Source organism: Dipodomys merriami, unplaced genomic scaffold (genome assembly GCF_024711535.1).
Source record: "Dipodomys merriami isolate MVZ:Mamm:240054 unplaced genomic scaffold, mDipMer1.0.p SCAF_1, whole genome shotgun sequence".
Taxonomy (NCBI): domain Eukaryota; kingdom Metazoa; phylum Chordata; class Mammalia; order Rodentia; family Heteromyidae; genus Dipodomys; species Dipodomys merriami.
The window spans coordinates 122,082,930-122,098,856 of record NW_027202270.1 but is presented as its reverse complement, the minus strand read 5'-3'; the positions used below and the strand labels follow the sequence as shown (position 1 = coordinate 122,098,856).

Here is a 15,927-nt window from a genome sequence, read left to right as displayed (position 1 = left end):
GGGATAACAATGCTCAATAGGAAATGTACTTATTACCTAACTCATGTAACTGTAACCCCTCTGTACAGTATTTTTACAATAAAAAATTTTTTAATAAAAATAAAAAGAAAATGGGGTTAGAAGCATGAATCAAGTGGTAGAGTGCCTGTCTAGCAAGTACAAAATACTTAGTTCAAATCTAAATATTATTAAGAAAATGAAAGGGGCTGGACATATGGCTGGGCCATAGAGTATCTGCCTAGCAAGCTTGAGGCCCTGAGTTCAAGCCCCAGTACCAACAATGAGGAAAGATTTGTTGCCAGAGGTAGAGCTCGAACCCAGTGCAAGAAAAAAAAAGTACTTAGCTGGGTGCCAGTGGTTCATGCCTGTAATCCTAGCTATTCAAGAGGCTGAGATCTGAGGATTGCTGTTCAAAACCAGCCTGGACAGGAAAGTCTGTGAGATTCTTATCTCCAACTAATCATAGAAAAGGCCAGAAGTGGCAATGTGGCTCAACAGGTAGAGTGCCAGCCTTGAACAAAAAAGGAGCTTAGCAATAACACCCAGGTCCAGAGTTCAAGACCCAGGAATAGAAAAAAAAAAAAAGGCATGTATTTATCATATCTATTTTTGGCCATGTGTACTATTAGGTAATATATCAATCAGTTCCATTAGTCTATGATACTAAAAAGATTATTAATATTATTTTTTAAATATTCAAATTTCTGGAGGAAGCAACTGGGAAAGATTAATTAGAAACCTTTCATTAAAAGGTAGAGAAAAACTGGTGTACCATTATCATCAAGTTTGCTTACACTATTACTTGTGAGCTCTTGGACTCTGGTTAAAACTTTTCATCTTCTTGGTCTCAGTTTTCTCATCTATAAATTGGGGTTAATGTCAACATTATAGCTTTTGTGAGAATTCATGACAAAGAATGTAAAGACAGTTTGACAAATAACTGATGTTCAATAAATTATAGCTACTAATTTTACCAGTCTTTTCCCTGATTCCAGCACAGTGCTTAGCAAACAATACTTGCTCAATAAATATTGAGTGAATAAATAAATGACTAGTTTTACTTCGTCCCAAGCTGATGATGCAGTTAATATTTCAAGAGGCTGAGCATATAGAAGTAAACAAAAAGTCACTAATGATGAGCTTACATTTAATTGGGTGTAGGCATTAAAGGGGCATTCCTTGCTCCCAGTCTCAATTCACAGTCAATTATTTTGACAGTAAGTACTATTGGTAACCCATAGGATTGAGGCAAGAGAGAGCAGAAACAACTCTCTTACATCACTGCAGGTGTGAGAAGAAAGACTTCAATATTTTCTGAAAGAAAGATTTATCAGTATTCCTAACTAGCTGAGGTGAATTAAAGGCTAACTTAATGCTATGATTTGGTAAGTATCCACAAGGGGGGCATTCATGTGTTGAATGAAGGCTTGGTTTTTCCCAGGACTGCACCATTAGCAGGTAGAGAAACCTTTGAAGAGTGGAGCCTAGTGGAAGGTTGTAATATCACTGAAGGAATGCCCTGGAAGGGGACTGCAGGCCTCTGGACATCTCTCCTTCCTCTTTTTTACTTCCTGGATGAAAGGTGAGTTGTTTTGCTCTGCTGTGCACTCTAACCATGATGTACTGTCTTGCCACAGGTTCCAAAACAACAGCCAACTGATCGTGGAAAAAATCTTCCAAAACTATAGACCAAAATGAACCCTTCCTCTTTGTAAGTTGGTTTCTCTAATACTTCTTAATAGTGACTAAATAAAAGCTGACCAACACACCTAATTTAGTGGGTGGAACTGTGTCCTTTAAAAGATAGGAAATGCTACTTTCCAATAGTAGCACCACCTAGGAAACCAAGCCTTCAACACATAAAACCCCTACTGGATCCTTAGCAAACCACAACAATATGTGAGGCCTTAATGCCCTTCAGCCCAAGTCAAAGGTTAACATCTTTCTTTCTTTCTTTTTTTTTTGCCAGTCCTGGGGCTTGAACTCTGGACCTGGGTACTGTCCCTGAGCCTCCCTGTGCTCAAGGCTAATGCTCTACCACTTGAGCCACAGTGCCATTCCTGCTTTTTCTGTTTAGGTGGTGCTGAGGAATCGAACCCAGGGCTTCATGCATTGCTAGGCAAGCACTCTACCACAGAGCCACATTCCCAGCGCAGCATCTTTTTTTTTTTTTTTTTTTTAGAGAAAATTGATGTCTTCTTATATCTCCAGTGATACAGTTCAGGTCCTAGCCCCCAAAACCTATTAATGTGCCCTTTTTTGGAAATAGGTCTTTCAGGGATAATTAAGAGGAGGTAATACTGGATTAGGATGATCCATCAATCTAATTGTTGGTTTCCTTATAAGAAGAAACCCAACGATATGAGGGAAGGAGGCCATGTGAAGATGGAGGCAGAGATTGAGGTTAAGTTACCACAAGTTAAGGAATACCAAAGGCTGGCAAGCAACTGCATGGTTGTGGATTTCTGGTCTCTGGGACTGTAAGATAATAAATTTCTGCTGTTTTAAATTACCTTTTTGTGGTGATTTGTTCTAGCAGTCCTAAAAGACAAAAACATCTAGTGAACTCAGGCCAAAAGCATGGATCAGTCAGTCTCCCTGTGGCCTAAGTTGTTCAATAGGAAAAGAAAGAAGGGGTTGGGGGAAATCCTAGATAGAAGAACCTGAATCAGCTTTAATTTGTCTTACATTAACTGGGCCAACAGCCGACTCTTCAAAGCAGTGCAAGTACTAACAAGTCAGCCTGCCTTGCCTGAAAAGCAAGTGGGAAGAAGCCACAAAACCTGTTGGCACTGAAACCTTGTGGATGAAAATGGCCTTTGTGAAGTTAGGTGGCTTTCATCTTCCTCCATGTAGGGGAAAGGGAAACATTAACATGGGAACAGCACTCTATCCTAGGCTTCCTCTGCTCTGCCCTTATTGTATCCCAGGAACCCCGGGGGCTTAATGAGAACATCATATGCTGGGGAGGTTACCAGTCATGCTGAGACCTAGCACAGTGAGAAGAAATGGCCTCTTTCAGTATGAGTAGAAATCAGCTCACGAATGCTGAGGTGAAGAACTTGTCTATGGAGCTGCATCAGCTGGGCCATCTTCACAATGTCACTGTGGGCATGTGTAACAATAGGTGAGGGTGGGTGGACAATCAGAGTCCCCAAACACCCTTTATGAGTCAGGCACTATGCGGGACACTGGAGAGACTAAGAACAGGCTTTACTCTTACATATGGGAAATGTATGAGGGCTGTGAGCTTAGAGATGTTTGATTTCTTTTCCTTAAAAGTTATCTTAATATTGTTACTGAAGATCTGCTCGGTCTGTTAAGAGCGATTTTAGAAACATGAAATTTCTTTTCATACATATTTAGTGTTTTAAAACTTAGATAAGAAAATTACTTGCTTAGAGAGAAAATGGTATTTTAATGTCTTAATAGGGTTTATAGTGAAAATGTCTTAAATAAAACTAATATAATTGTTTTTAAAGTTGGGAAAACTGTCATTTTCATTTATTAATTTTTTTTTTGTCGGTCATGGGGCTTGAACTCTGGGCCTGAACGCTGTCCCCCAGCTCTTCAGCTCAAGGCTAGCACTCCACCACTTGACCCACAGTGCCACTTACGGTTTTCTGGTTTTATTGGAGATAAGAATTTCAAGGACTTTCCTGCTCGGGCTGGCTTTGAACTGCTATCTTTAGATCTCAGCCTCCTGAGTAGCTAGGATTACAGGTGTAAGCCACTGGCGCCTGGCTTAAAAATATCTTTTACAGCATTGCTCAACTATTCAACAAGACACAGCACTCGGGGTATAGTATGTTTCCAAAGGAAGATGTCCACACTACAATTTACCCTCAACTGCAATGGTCTAACATTGGGTCAGCAGTACATGATTTACTCTGTACTTAATAGATGGCTAATAGGGGGCTGGGAAGGTAGCTCAGTGGTAGAGCGCTTGCCTTGCATGCATGAGGCCCTGAGTTCGATTCCTCAGCACCACATAAGCAAAAAAGAAAAAAGCCAGAAGTGGCGCTGTGACTCAAGTGGTAGAGTGCTAGCCTTGAGCTGAAGAGCTGAGGGACAGTGCCTAGGCCCAGAGTTCAGGCCCCACGTCCAGACCCAAAAAATAAATGAATAAAAATAGATAGCTAATAATTTTACTAGCCTAGTGTAACTTGCCTAGGGAAAGAATGGCCTCCATTCACACCATCCGTTAACACTTATTCCAAAGCCCACCCATGCCCCCAGGATCAGTGGGGCTTACCACAGGATGTACAAGAAATTCCTCTCTGTTTTTCTAGAAAACAAGTCATAACAAGTTGTTTAGTGATGTTCTTAATGCAAGGGGGAAAAAAAGGAAAAGAAGCCATGAGTAAGATTTGTACTCACATTTGGGGTCTGTTTTTATCATTTTCTAATGGTTCACTTCAAAATGGCACCACTAACACAATGGGCAAAAAATACAGATGGGAATTGGAACATTGTGTGTGTATGGTGTGTGTGTGTGTGCGTGTGTGTGTGTGTGTGCACACATACACTCGCACGTGCATGAATGCATGTGAACACGCACTCTGCAGTGAGTGTGCATACACTGACACGAGTAGTGTTCATGCACTGACATAACACCTCAAGGCTAAAGCAACTAACTCTTTCTCTACAAAGAGATTAAAAACCAGCCTTTCTCAATGACTTCTAGAATTGTTGCTTCATGGTTGCCACACATGCTTTGGAATATTTGCTGGTAGCAACAGACACATCAGTCCAGATATCTCTAGAGATGTGCACAGAGGTATTATGTATCATCCTGTGCTGATTCTTTTATTGCTTGTCTAATTGTGATAGGGTTTTCTACAATGGTGAGGTTGGTCTCAAACCCATAATCCTCTTGCCTCAGAGCTTTATAGATATGTAGCACTTTGCCCTCCTTGTGCTAACTTTTTCACTTTTGCTTTTATTTTTTTCTACTCAAGCTCTACAAGGTACTTTTCTAAGCCTGATCTCACTGGCTGAGACACTGCCTAGAAAAGGCAGAGCCAAGACTCCAGCATTACTTCTCAGCACACAGTGTGATACTATTGTAAAGAAGTGATGACAGCCATAGAACTAATATTAAGCAGAACTGTTAGTTCTTAGCCATTTTTCTCCGATACCATCATCCACGGACCCACAGCATAATCAATGCATTTTGAAAGGGGAACTTAATATCACTTCAAAAACATAGCCTTCATACATAAATCTAGCCCTCAAGCCAAGACAGCCACATTGAAACTGCTCTCCTAGGATTAAAAAATGCCTTCTCCCTCTCTCTATGCATAGCAGCTGAGGTTAGAGCCACAGACATGAAGCAAAAGGCTCAGAGGAGCCTACACATTCTAGCCGGACTGCTGTCAGCCACTGCTAACAGGGTAAACAGCCTTCCCTCCCCTCCCCCTTCATTCCTCAACAGCTTAATGAAGATTTGACCTGTCATCTTCCCAGGGAACATACTCCATGGCTGTCTGAGAGAGATTGATTTTCATTCTTTAATAGAACAGTGGATTCTCCGTTAAGGCCAGAAGCCAGCAATAAAATGGGTCATAAACGTATTTATAGGGTTATAACCCCCTTAGAGTAGGCAGCTGGATTTCTCCCAGGCCTTGAGCCTGCCAAAATCAAAACTGAAGAAATCCTGGCATAATCATCAGGGAAGGATAAGAGGCTTGTGGAGGTCATGACTCTCAATAGGCTGCTGCTGCAGACCAGACCTGGTTAGGCTGGGTCCTCCTCCTTGGTCTTTGGAACTGATGGGCCTATTTCCCCAAGACCATCTGGCAGCAAATGAGGAAATACAGCTTGCATTGGAGATTTAGGATAATCCTGAAAAAGTCATATTCACCCTCTAAAATGTCCAAGATTATGGGCTGGAGTGCGGTCCAAGCTCCTAGCAAGTATGAAGCTTTGTAATCAAACCTTAATTCTAAAATAAATAAATAGATGAATGAATGAATAAGAAAATGTCCTTAAGGGGCTGGGAAGGTAGCTCAGTGGTCGAGTGCTTGTCTTGCATGCATGAGGCCCTGGGTTCGATTTCTCAGCACCACATTAGCAGAAAAAAAAAAAAGCTGGAAGTGGTGCTATGCCTCAAGTGGTAGAGCTAGCCTTGAGCTGAAGAGCTGAGGGACAGTGCCCAGACCCAGAGTTCAGACCCACGACCAGACCCCCCCAGAACAAAGTCCTTAATTCTATAGTATAACATTATAAATGTAAATATGTACACATATCATAAGTAAGTGCTGGTTTTCAATATATGAAAGTAAACCTGTCTATCTTCTTGTTAGCCTGATAGTCTAAAATCTCTTTTGGGGATAGGAATTCCAGGCAAGAAGTCATCATTATTCAGATATTAAAAAATATTTTATTGTTGAGTTGACCAGATCAGCTGAAGTATGTAAAAGTTGTCTTTGTTCCTTGACCTTTTGTCATCCTCTACAACTTGTCTTTGAAGAATTAAGATGACCGGTACACTATATGTGGGACTGAGAATAGCTAACTATTTTCAAAAAGGAAGTTATCATATGGGGGAAGATGTCAGATTTGTTCTTTTTCTGATATAATAACACAGATGAATCCTTATTAGTATATTAATTAACAAAATTTAGGACTCAACCTATACTCACTAAATTTAAATATGCTACTGAGTGCAAACAATGTTTATGGTATCTCCAGCAACTGTAATACAGAAATACCCATGAGTGTATTGGTGAAAAAAGTCGGGTAATCATTCAGATGTGATGCTTTGCCCACATTCATAATAAAGAAAAGGCCAAATTTTAGTTAATGTTTAGTATAAAATTTTTTTTAACTTTTAAAACTCATGAATTCCCTCCAGGAGAATCAAGTTATAAACCCTGAGATTGGAATAGCTTATCTCCTATAGCAAAATCCATTCTTCTACTCTCCCTTAGATTTGCTCTTCACAAGTCACAGATACAGCATAATGGTAGTAACTACTACAATAATAGTGACTATCCATTAATCACACTTATATCAATAATTATTGTCGGGGCTTTAAATACATTTTTTTCATGCAATTGGCACAGCCCCATGAAATTGCTGCTCTTTCCACTCTAATCTTGTATATAAAATTGTGTATCTGAAAGCTTTTTGAAAATGAATGCATTTTCACATACTATATAATCCTTTAAGCTAAGCTCATGGTTTTACTTCCAGTGAGAACCAGGTGATTTTTCTTTGTTTCAAGTCAGAAAAATCTTACACTTAATTCTACTAACTTCCCCCTACTTAACATGATCTGAACAGAAATAATATGAATACCATTCCTTGACACAACTTTTTTGGACACAAAGTAAAAGTTGGATATGTAAACACATTCAAATGTGAATTTATAGGTGGCTACATCAATAAAATAAAAATATCACTGGGTACCAATAGTTCACACCTGTAACACTAGCTACTCAGGAGGCAGAGATCAAAGAATCATGATTTGAAATCAATCTGAGACTAACCTCCAATTAACCATAAAAAAAAGGGCAGAAGTGGAGCTGTGGTTCAAGTGGGAGAGTGCTAGTCTTGCACACAAAGCGTAGAGACCGTGTCCAGGCCCTGAGTTCAAGCTCCAAGACCAGCACAAAAATAAAATAAATAAAAATATCAACTATTCTTCATTCGCATTTTCCTATTTTTTCTCCCTCAATTCTGGCTGTACATTCTATGCCTGGAAAATGGTCACATTGCTAACCTAAAACATCGACTGAAAAGGGGACATCAAAGTGCATTTGAGTGCTAGCAACTGAGAAGGAACAATGAGCGTAACTGAGCATGAATGGGGTGCAGACTTGCTCAGCCACAGAACGCCAATAACTTCCTGGGATTTCTCCCAGGAATCCCTGCTCTTCTCGGTAATGCTACTGTGCATACTATTGCAAAAAAAGTTCTACCAAAAATCCTATTTGAAGTAGGTAAAGTCAGATACTTTTCAGTGAATGAAAACTCTTCATTTTGGAATCAGTTCTTTTAATTATGCTACAGTGATATATCATTCTAAAATCTCTCAGTTTTCAATTACAAAGATTTAGTTTGCCCATGACACTTCTGGAGAAGGAGATGCAGCTGCCCCACCTCTCCAGAATGCATACTCATTCCTAGTATTAGCAGTCACTGGCCTAAAGTTCAGATAGAGGCCCAGAGAATATGTGTTTAAGGATTTAAAGGCATAAATTATGCCCCAAATTGCTAATATATGTCCTACCTTGCTTGATCCATATATATGTTCCTAACAATCTTGAAGGCCAAAATAGAATTTCAATTTCTTATACTCTTTGAAATTCACAGAAAAGCATCACAGTGCACAGAAAGGTGAGAGCCTGTTACCTGAAGCTTGCCCCCTACTTTCTCCTCTCCCACGTAGCCCCTCATGTCTAAGGTCGATTCCTAGCCCCACAGTTTAATGGTGACACACCAGCAATCTTGAAAATACAGGTGCTAGGAAAGGTCTTAAAAAGGCCTCTAGGGCTGGGAAGGTGGCTCAGTGGTAGAGCGCTTGCTTTGCATGCATGAGGCACCACATAAGCAAAAAGAAAAAAAGCCGGAAGTGGCACTGTGGCTCAAGGCTCAAGCCTTGAGCTGAAGAGCTGAGGGACAGCGCCCAGGCCCAGAGTTCAGGCCCCACGACCGGACCCCCCTCCCCCCCAAAAAGGCCTCTAAGCTGTCTAAGCAGAGGATTCTAGAGTCTAATTGTGGCAAGCGTGAAGAACACTAAGAAGTGGCTCTGACAGAGAAAAGGAAAGCCATGGAAATCTGTGCTGCAAGTGACATTTCAGAATCCCCAAAGCAAGTCACATGACAAAGCCCAATGTCATCAGGTCAGGAATATCACCCTGTTGTGAGGGTCACCGATGTCCCAGGGAGGCACAAGGAATTTTCCCCTTGGTCACCAGGACTGAAGGTTGAAAGAGGGAGGGCAAAGTCTAAGATAAAACAGCTCACAACTTGGTGCTTTCCAAATGTAGCAAAATAACCTGGGACCTTGCACATAGCACTAGAAAGAAGTGGGAAAACTGGACTGCAATATACCAAAGTGGAAAATGTCCCTGCAATTCTAGCATCCTCTGCCGGAAAAGCACAATAACCTGGCAAAAAGGAAAGCAGCGAGTTTCCAAGGATACATTCCATCTCAAACTAATGTGTTGCTTGAGGCAACCAATTTGTACAAACAAACCAGTCCTGGGGAGGGGAGGGACAGCTACTCATGCAAGTGAACCTGGCAGCTCCCCCACCCCCACCTTCTGAATCCTCCTCCCTCTCATTCTATTCCACTTCCCACCCAGCTTTTCTCAGGAAAGCTTTGGGACCCAAGTCTGCAGGGGACTAACACAGACACCAATTGGATGAGCCCGACCTTTGGTTATGAGAACTGAACCAATAGAGGAAACCACTCTTTTATAAAAGCAGTTTATAAAAACTAGCCAACAACATAAATGAAACTTTTCCTAGGTTTAGCTGGAACTTTTGTGGTTTTTTTGTTTTGGGTAACTCTCAATTTTTTTTTCTTTCTACTTGCTAAGCTCTAGATTTAAAATATGCTACCATCAAAAGAGTTATTCCACAATATGTTCCAGGAATTTTAATTGCCTGGTGTAAAGTTAACCCTCAGAGCAAAACTACAGGCTCAGTATTGTTACCAGTATTATTTACATTCTACCATTCAGGAAAGTGATGGTTAATGAAGTTAAATAATTTGCAAGGAAGTGGTATTGCTGATAGCATATCTTGGTTTGTTGGAACTCTTAACATTGTTTTTTATATACTAGGTCTACTACTATAAAGAATAAGCACTATGCCAAAGAAAAGCTAAACATAAGCACCTGACTCTCTTTTTGTACACAAACAAAAAAACAAATATTTGAAAGACTAGCTCCCTTAAGCAGAGACCACCTCCATCCTGCACACAAATAGACCAGTGCCAAAACAATTAAATCAAGACATCTATCATAAAAAGTATTTTAAAGCCGGCACCAGTTGCTTATACCTGTAATCCTAGCTACTCAGGAGGCTGAGATCTGAGAATCATGGTTCAAAGCCAGCCCAGGCAGGAAAGTCCATGAGACTCTTTATCTCCAATAAACCACCAGGGAACCGGAAGTAGCCCTGTGGCTCAAGTAGTAGAGCGCTTGCCTTGAACAGAAAGGCTGGGGGATAGTGTCCAGACCCAGAGTTCAAGCCCCCTGGCCAAATAATAACAACAATAACAATAATAATAATAATAAAGCCGAAGTGCACAATTAATGCACACAAGAATCTACAGAAACAAAAATGGGGTCAAATTTCTACTGGTTCACAAAAAACTAATTTGTTTTAAAAATATTCTGGTATTCTTCCATTTTGAGGGAGAAAACATTTGTCAAGGAAGATTAAAAATATCTTCTAAATTTGTAGTTAGAGGAAAGAATTTTAAAAATAATTAACTTTTTTTTTTTTTCCAAAGAATAAGATCAGAAGAGGTAACTTAAAAACAACAAAAATTCCCTGGAAAGCCATCATGGAAATCTGGGCCCCTGACTCTGGTTTCAACTCTACAAGCTGCAGCAGGAAGGCAGAACAGGCAATAGAGAGGCACATTCATCTTGAAACCTGTCCTTGTACCTATGGGTAGATGATGTTCTCATTCTAACCTTGACAAATCATGACAAGAGAACCTTCCTGAGCATCAAAAAAGTCTGATCAGGAAACTGAAGGTTTATAATCCTATCTGCATAGGCACTTGTTTCTGAGAAAAAAAAATGAGTCCCAAATATCTAGGGATAGCATACTGTCTGGGCAGAGTGAAACACACACACACACACACACACACACACACACACACACACACACACACACACACACACACACACACACACACACACACACACACACACACACACACACACACACACACACACACACACACACAGACACACACACGAAAGCCATGAGTTGAACAAAGCACAAGTAGGGATAACTGTACAGAACTGTAAAAAAAAAAAAAAAAAAAAAAATCCAGGCAGGTTCATCAACATATTTCTTTCTGGGTTTTCTGTTTCCAACACTTTAGCAAAGACATGTAATTCCAAGTAAAATCTGACATTTTATGTGGTTTGGGGTTCCTGTAAATTGAGAGCTGAACAGATCGTTTAGAAAAATGTAGTATGGGGCTGGGAAGGTGGCTCAGTGGTAGAGTGCTTGTCTTGCATGCATGAGGCCCTGGGTTCAATTCCTCAGCACCACATAAACAGAAAAAGCCAGAAGTGGCGCTGTGGCTCAAGTGGTAGAGTGCTAGAGTGCTAGCCTTGAGCTGAAGAGCTGAGGGACAGTGCCCAGCCCAGAGGTCAGGCCCCACGACCAAAAACAAAAAAATTATATACAGAATACATACATATAATTTCAGAACTTTTCAAAGCCTTTAATAAGCTAATGCCTGATATAGATTTCTAATAGAGGTAGTACAGCATGGCATACTGATGCTCGCAGCATGCTAGTTTTCTTCAAGCTGCTACATGGGACATCCTGGGAAATACTGGGCTCTTAAACCCAATGTTTGGAACACACCTGCCTCTTACCACCTGCATATCTCACAGCATTCATTTGAGGATTCATTCAACAGAGCATTAAGCATCAGCTACGTGATTCAGCCAGTCTGGACACTCCTCAGTTTGTCTGTGTGTGTACATTCTAAACCCCACATGTAAATGTATACTTTTCTTGCACATAAAAGAAAACCAAAAGGGAAGCCCACCAATCAATCAGCTTGTGCCACTGTGAATGCTTATGTGTTTTCACATAGGAGACTGTCTCTTGGAACAGCCTTCAAAGGGAGAGGCTTGTTTTCACTCTTGATCCTCTTGCTGTTTATAAACACTGTAAACCCAGTGGCATCACACAACTACTCATCTGGTGAGGATGACAGGGTGTGCTTGTCTGGTGTAGGCAAAGGGGACCCTGGGGAGACAGGAGGTGATAGAAAAGACAGTAGGTTTTATTTCTGAAGGAGGGAAAGCTGGCCTGTTTTCTACTTTCCCTGTCATTTACCCTGGAGAATTGAACCCCAGAACAAGCATCAACGCTGCTTTCCAGCACTGCTCCACACCCTGTAATCTAACCAAGGTGAGGGGATTTGTTTGCCTTCCTCCTCTAATTATTCCCTCGGTGAGAAAATGAGAAGAAAGTGTAGGCTGTTCACAGGAGTCTTTCCCTCCACAACTAAGCTGCAATTCAGATTGTCCTATGGGGTTGCCAAATCCCTGCAGAACTCCTACACAGATGACAGAGAGGAGGCAGCAGATCAGCTCACAGCAGCCCACTACCAAGCAACAGGGGCAAGGGAAGCAGGCTTGGTCTGGGACAACACTCCACACAGAGGTACAACATAGAACATCTGCCACAGCCACTGTTCTTATATACTGTCTAACCAAGGATAGCCCTGGTCAGCTGTTCTGTGATTGCAGTTCTTGTTTTCTCTGTAAGCAGTCCCTTCATTAAATGCTCTCCAAATAAACCCTTTCTAGAGTGCCATTTGCTTCTCACCAAGACCCTGACCAAAAAAAAAGCAACTGGGCATTAGAATGACTTTAGGAAAGGAAGTGGTACTGTGGCTCTAGTGGTAGAGTGCTAGCCTTGAGCCAAAGAACTCAGGGACAGTGCCCAGGCCTAGAGTGCAAGCCCCACAACTGACACAATGACTTTAGGAAAAGAGAGGTGCTAAAAATACTTAGAAACTTTGAAACACATTAGTAATGGCTTGTTCAGGAGCTGAAGGTATAGCTCAGAGCAGTCATTGCCTAGAATGTGCAAAGGCCCCGGATCCCCAGTATTGCAATGACGACGACGACGATGACAATGACGATGATCATCATCATGATGACGATGACGATGATCATCATCATCATCATGATGACAATGATGTCAACAACAATGGAGGAGGAGGAGGTGGAGGTGGTGGGAGAGGAAGAGGAGAAAAAGAAGAAATAATAATTGTTGTTGGTGTTAATATCCACTGCAGGGAGGACTGATTTTCATCACTTGAATTATCAAGAATTAAGGCAATTTTTACCAGTGAGAAAGTACAGAGACCACCGAAAAATCACTATGAGCTTAGAGATCCTCACTTTTTTTTTCCCCAGTGAGGGGCCCAATTTCCCAAACAATGAGAACCCTGCAGCGCGCGCGCGGGAACACACACACACACACACACACACACACACACACACACACACACACACACACACACACACACACTGCCAAAGGTCATATAGCTAGTATGTGACAGAATTCACACACACACACACACACACAAACACACACACACACACACACACTGCCAAAGGTCATATAGCTAGTATGTGACAGAATTAGGAGTTAAACGTCAATAAGACACCAGAGTCTGAACATTCTTAGTCAATACACACACTGTATTTTTTCCTCCTTAGGAAGGTTTGGAAAAGAGACTGAAGGCAAAAGAGGCAAAAAGGCTCCATCTGTCTTCCTAATGGCATCAGCTGCTACAGGTGCCTTCCTATCATTGAGCTGCTTCCCAGAATGAAAATGGGGTAGTAGGTCATACATTAATTAGCCACTAGCCAGTGGATCATAAGCCAAAGACTTGAAGTACCTGTGAAATCAAAATGCTATAAAGAATCGTGGTTTGGGGCTGGGAAGGTGGCTCAACGGCAGAGTGCTTGCCTTGCCTGTATGAGATCCTGGGTTCGATTCCTCAGCCCCACATAAGTAGAAAAGGCTGGAAGTGGTGCTGTGGCTCAAGTGGTAGAGCGCTAGCCTTGAGCTGAAGAGCTGAGGGACAGTGCCCAGGCCCAGAGTTCAGGCCCCACAACCAATAAAAATAAATGAATAAAAATAAAATAAAATAAAGAATCATAGTTTGTGACAATAGAATCTGTGATATATTAGGATACCCTGCAATATTATCAAATACCAAGCAAAATCCTGTCTGAACCCTTTAGTCTATAAGCAGGATCTTCAAACTTGTCCTTAAAAGCACCCAACGTGAGTAAATGCTATCCGAATATGAAAAATGACCCAGAGACAAAATCCTAAGCAATATTTTTGGGAAGGGAAAACAAATATTGTTGACACACTGGATAACTTCATACACAATGAAACTAACAGTAATTCTACCACTTTCAGAAGAAAACAACCCTTTCAGCCAAATATTCATACCAAGAATATAATCTTGCCAATGACTTTCTAAACCGTCTATAACATGGTGCTTGTTGGCAGGCTCATACTCCACCTGCAAAGAAAATGAGTTTTCCATCCTATGCCGACTGCAAATTTAATAAGTGAGAACATGGGACATTATAGACTAGCAGATAGCTCAATTAACGTATACCTGAAGGTCAAGCATTCACTTGCAAAGTGATTTGTAATCTGGGTACAAGGGCTGAATCCTGACTCTCAATCTGCTTTTTGTAACATTTACCTTCTTGCTGCTTACATCCAGCTCCCTTCTGCTGAAGAGGCAAGATGTGTGGGTGGTAGGATGAATGACTCAGCCTTGTGAACACTACAGTTCAGAAGGAAAAAAATAAATTGATAGGGAATGGTGCTTGTACTAAACAGCCAGAAAATAACACATTAAAATACTCTGTCAAAAATGTTTCCTCTTATGAATAATTAGTCAACCAACTAGCTAATTTGTTTATACATTTTTCTCAGTGCAATTTCAAACCACTCTGGATGCTATTTTTCTTTTTTTTGGTCTGGATGACCACACCTGAATTCTGCAAACAAAATTGGCTGTCAGGATTTAAGAAGACCTTAAAGAGGAACTGGAAATGTTTAAAAAAAAAAAAAAGCTAAAAGTGTTTTGCAAAGAATTCTGCCTTGGAGGCCTAGCTTACCAGTTGAGTCAGCCCCAGAAGTCCTGCGGCTTGCCTGTTCTTCTGCATTGATGAACTGTAGGTCTGTGTATGAAGGGCCAACACTAGGACTGCTGGTATCTTCAGAATGGGTGGTCCAGCTGCTCTCGGAGGTCAGAGGACATCTCCTCAGGGACTCAAAGGAAGGGCATGTCCAGCAGGGCATGGTCAATGGAAGAGCTGGGGACAAGACCAAAACCAACAGTGACAGTAAGTATAATTAGCAACCATTTGTTTTTCTTCGGTGCTTGTGTTGCTTTGGTGTCATTCACAATCTACGCAATCCATGTCAACGGTCATAAAAGGCAAGGACAGGAAGAGTCATAGGGCTATAGACAGGGAAATTGATTGAGACACTATGATGAGTCACAATTAAATCAGTATTAAAACTCAGGTCTTGAATAGAGAGAGGTAGGCAGTACAGTAATGACACTCAATGAACATATGTAAAAATGGAATCAGATAACTTGAGAGGATAGGTATTATTGAGATAGATGTGGGAAGAATGATGGAAGGGGTGACACTGATCAAGATGCACTAAACTTGAATTGTAATCTCTTTGTACAAGTATCTGAAGATAATAGAAAACCTCAGGTCTCAAGAACCTCAAATCTAAGCAGAGATATAGCACATGTGTATACATATACAGAGTAGCTATATGACTATATATGTATACACACGTGCTATGTCTCTGCTTAGTGTGATTTTGAAAATCACTGGAAATTCTGCAGACTGTTAGATATGCAATTGAAGGTTCACTGAAGCTGCTGACCTGCATGAAATCCAATGAAAATTATCTTTAAGGGGGAAACACACAACCTTAGTCTAGGGCACCAAATCAACCTTTCAAAATCACTTCAAAAAGTGCTTTTTTCTTTCTTTAATCAAACTTCCTAATTCTCTTAACTTGTCTACAATTAACTTGCTCAACATCTGCTTTCTCCATGGTGCTGCACAAGAAATCATAGCCCTGCAAATCTACCAAATATTCAAAAGAGTGCTATCAGGGAAAGAATAAAAATGGAAG

At 40.9% G+C, this 15,927-nt stretch overlaps 1 protein-coding gene across 4 annotated transcripts in view; it reads right to left on the bottom strand.

The window, feature by feature from the left end:
• Ston2 (stonin 2) overlaps positions 1 to 15,927 on the bottom strand; it is a 143,680-nt gene that overhangs the window by 66,944 nt on the left and 60,809 nt on the right. For 3 of the 4 annotated variants that reach the window (XM_070028470.1, XM_070028452.1, XM_070028461.1), the window contains exon 4: positions 14,883 to 15,080. In XM_070028470.1, the coding sequence (XP_069884571.1) occupies positions 14,883 to 15,080 (198 nt within the window). Of the gene's footprint in view, positions 1 to 2,975; positions 2,985 to 14,882; positions 15,081 to 15,927 lie in introns of those variants that run through there. The other variant, XM_070028469.1, reaches the window with a different exon arrangement.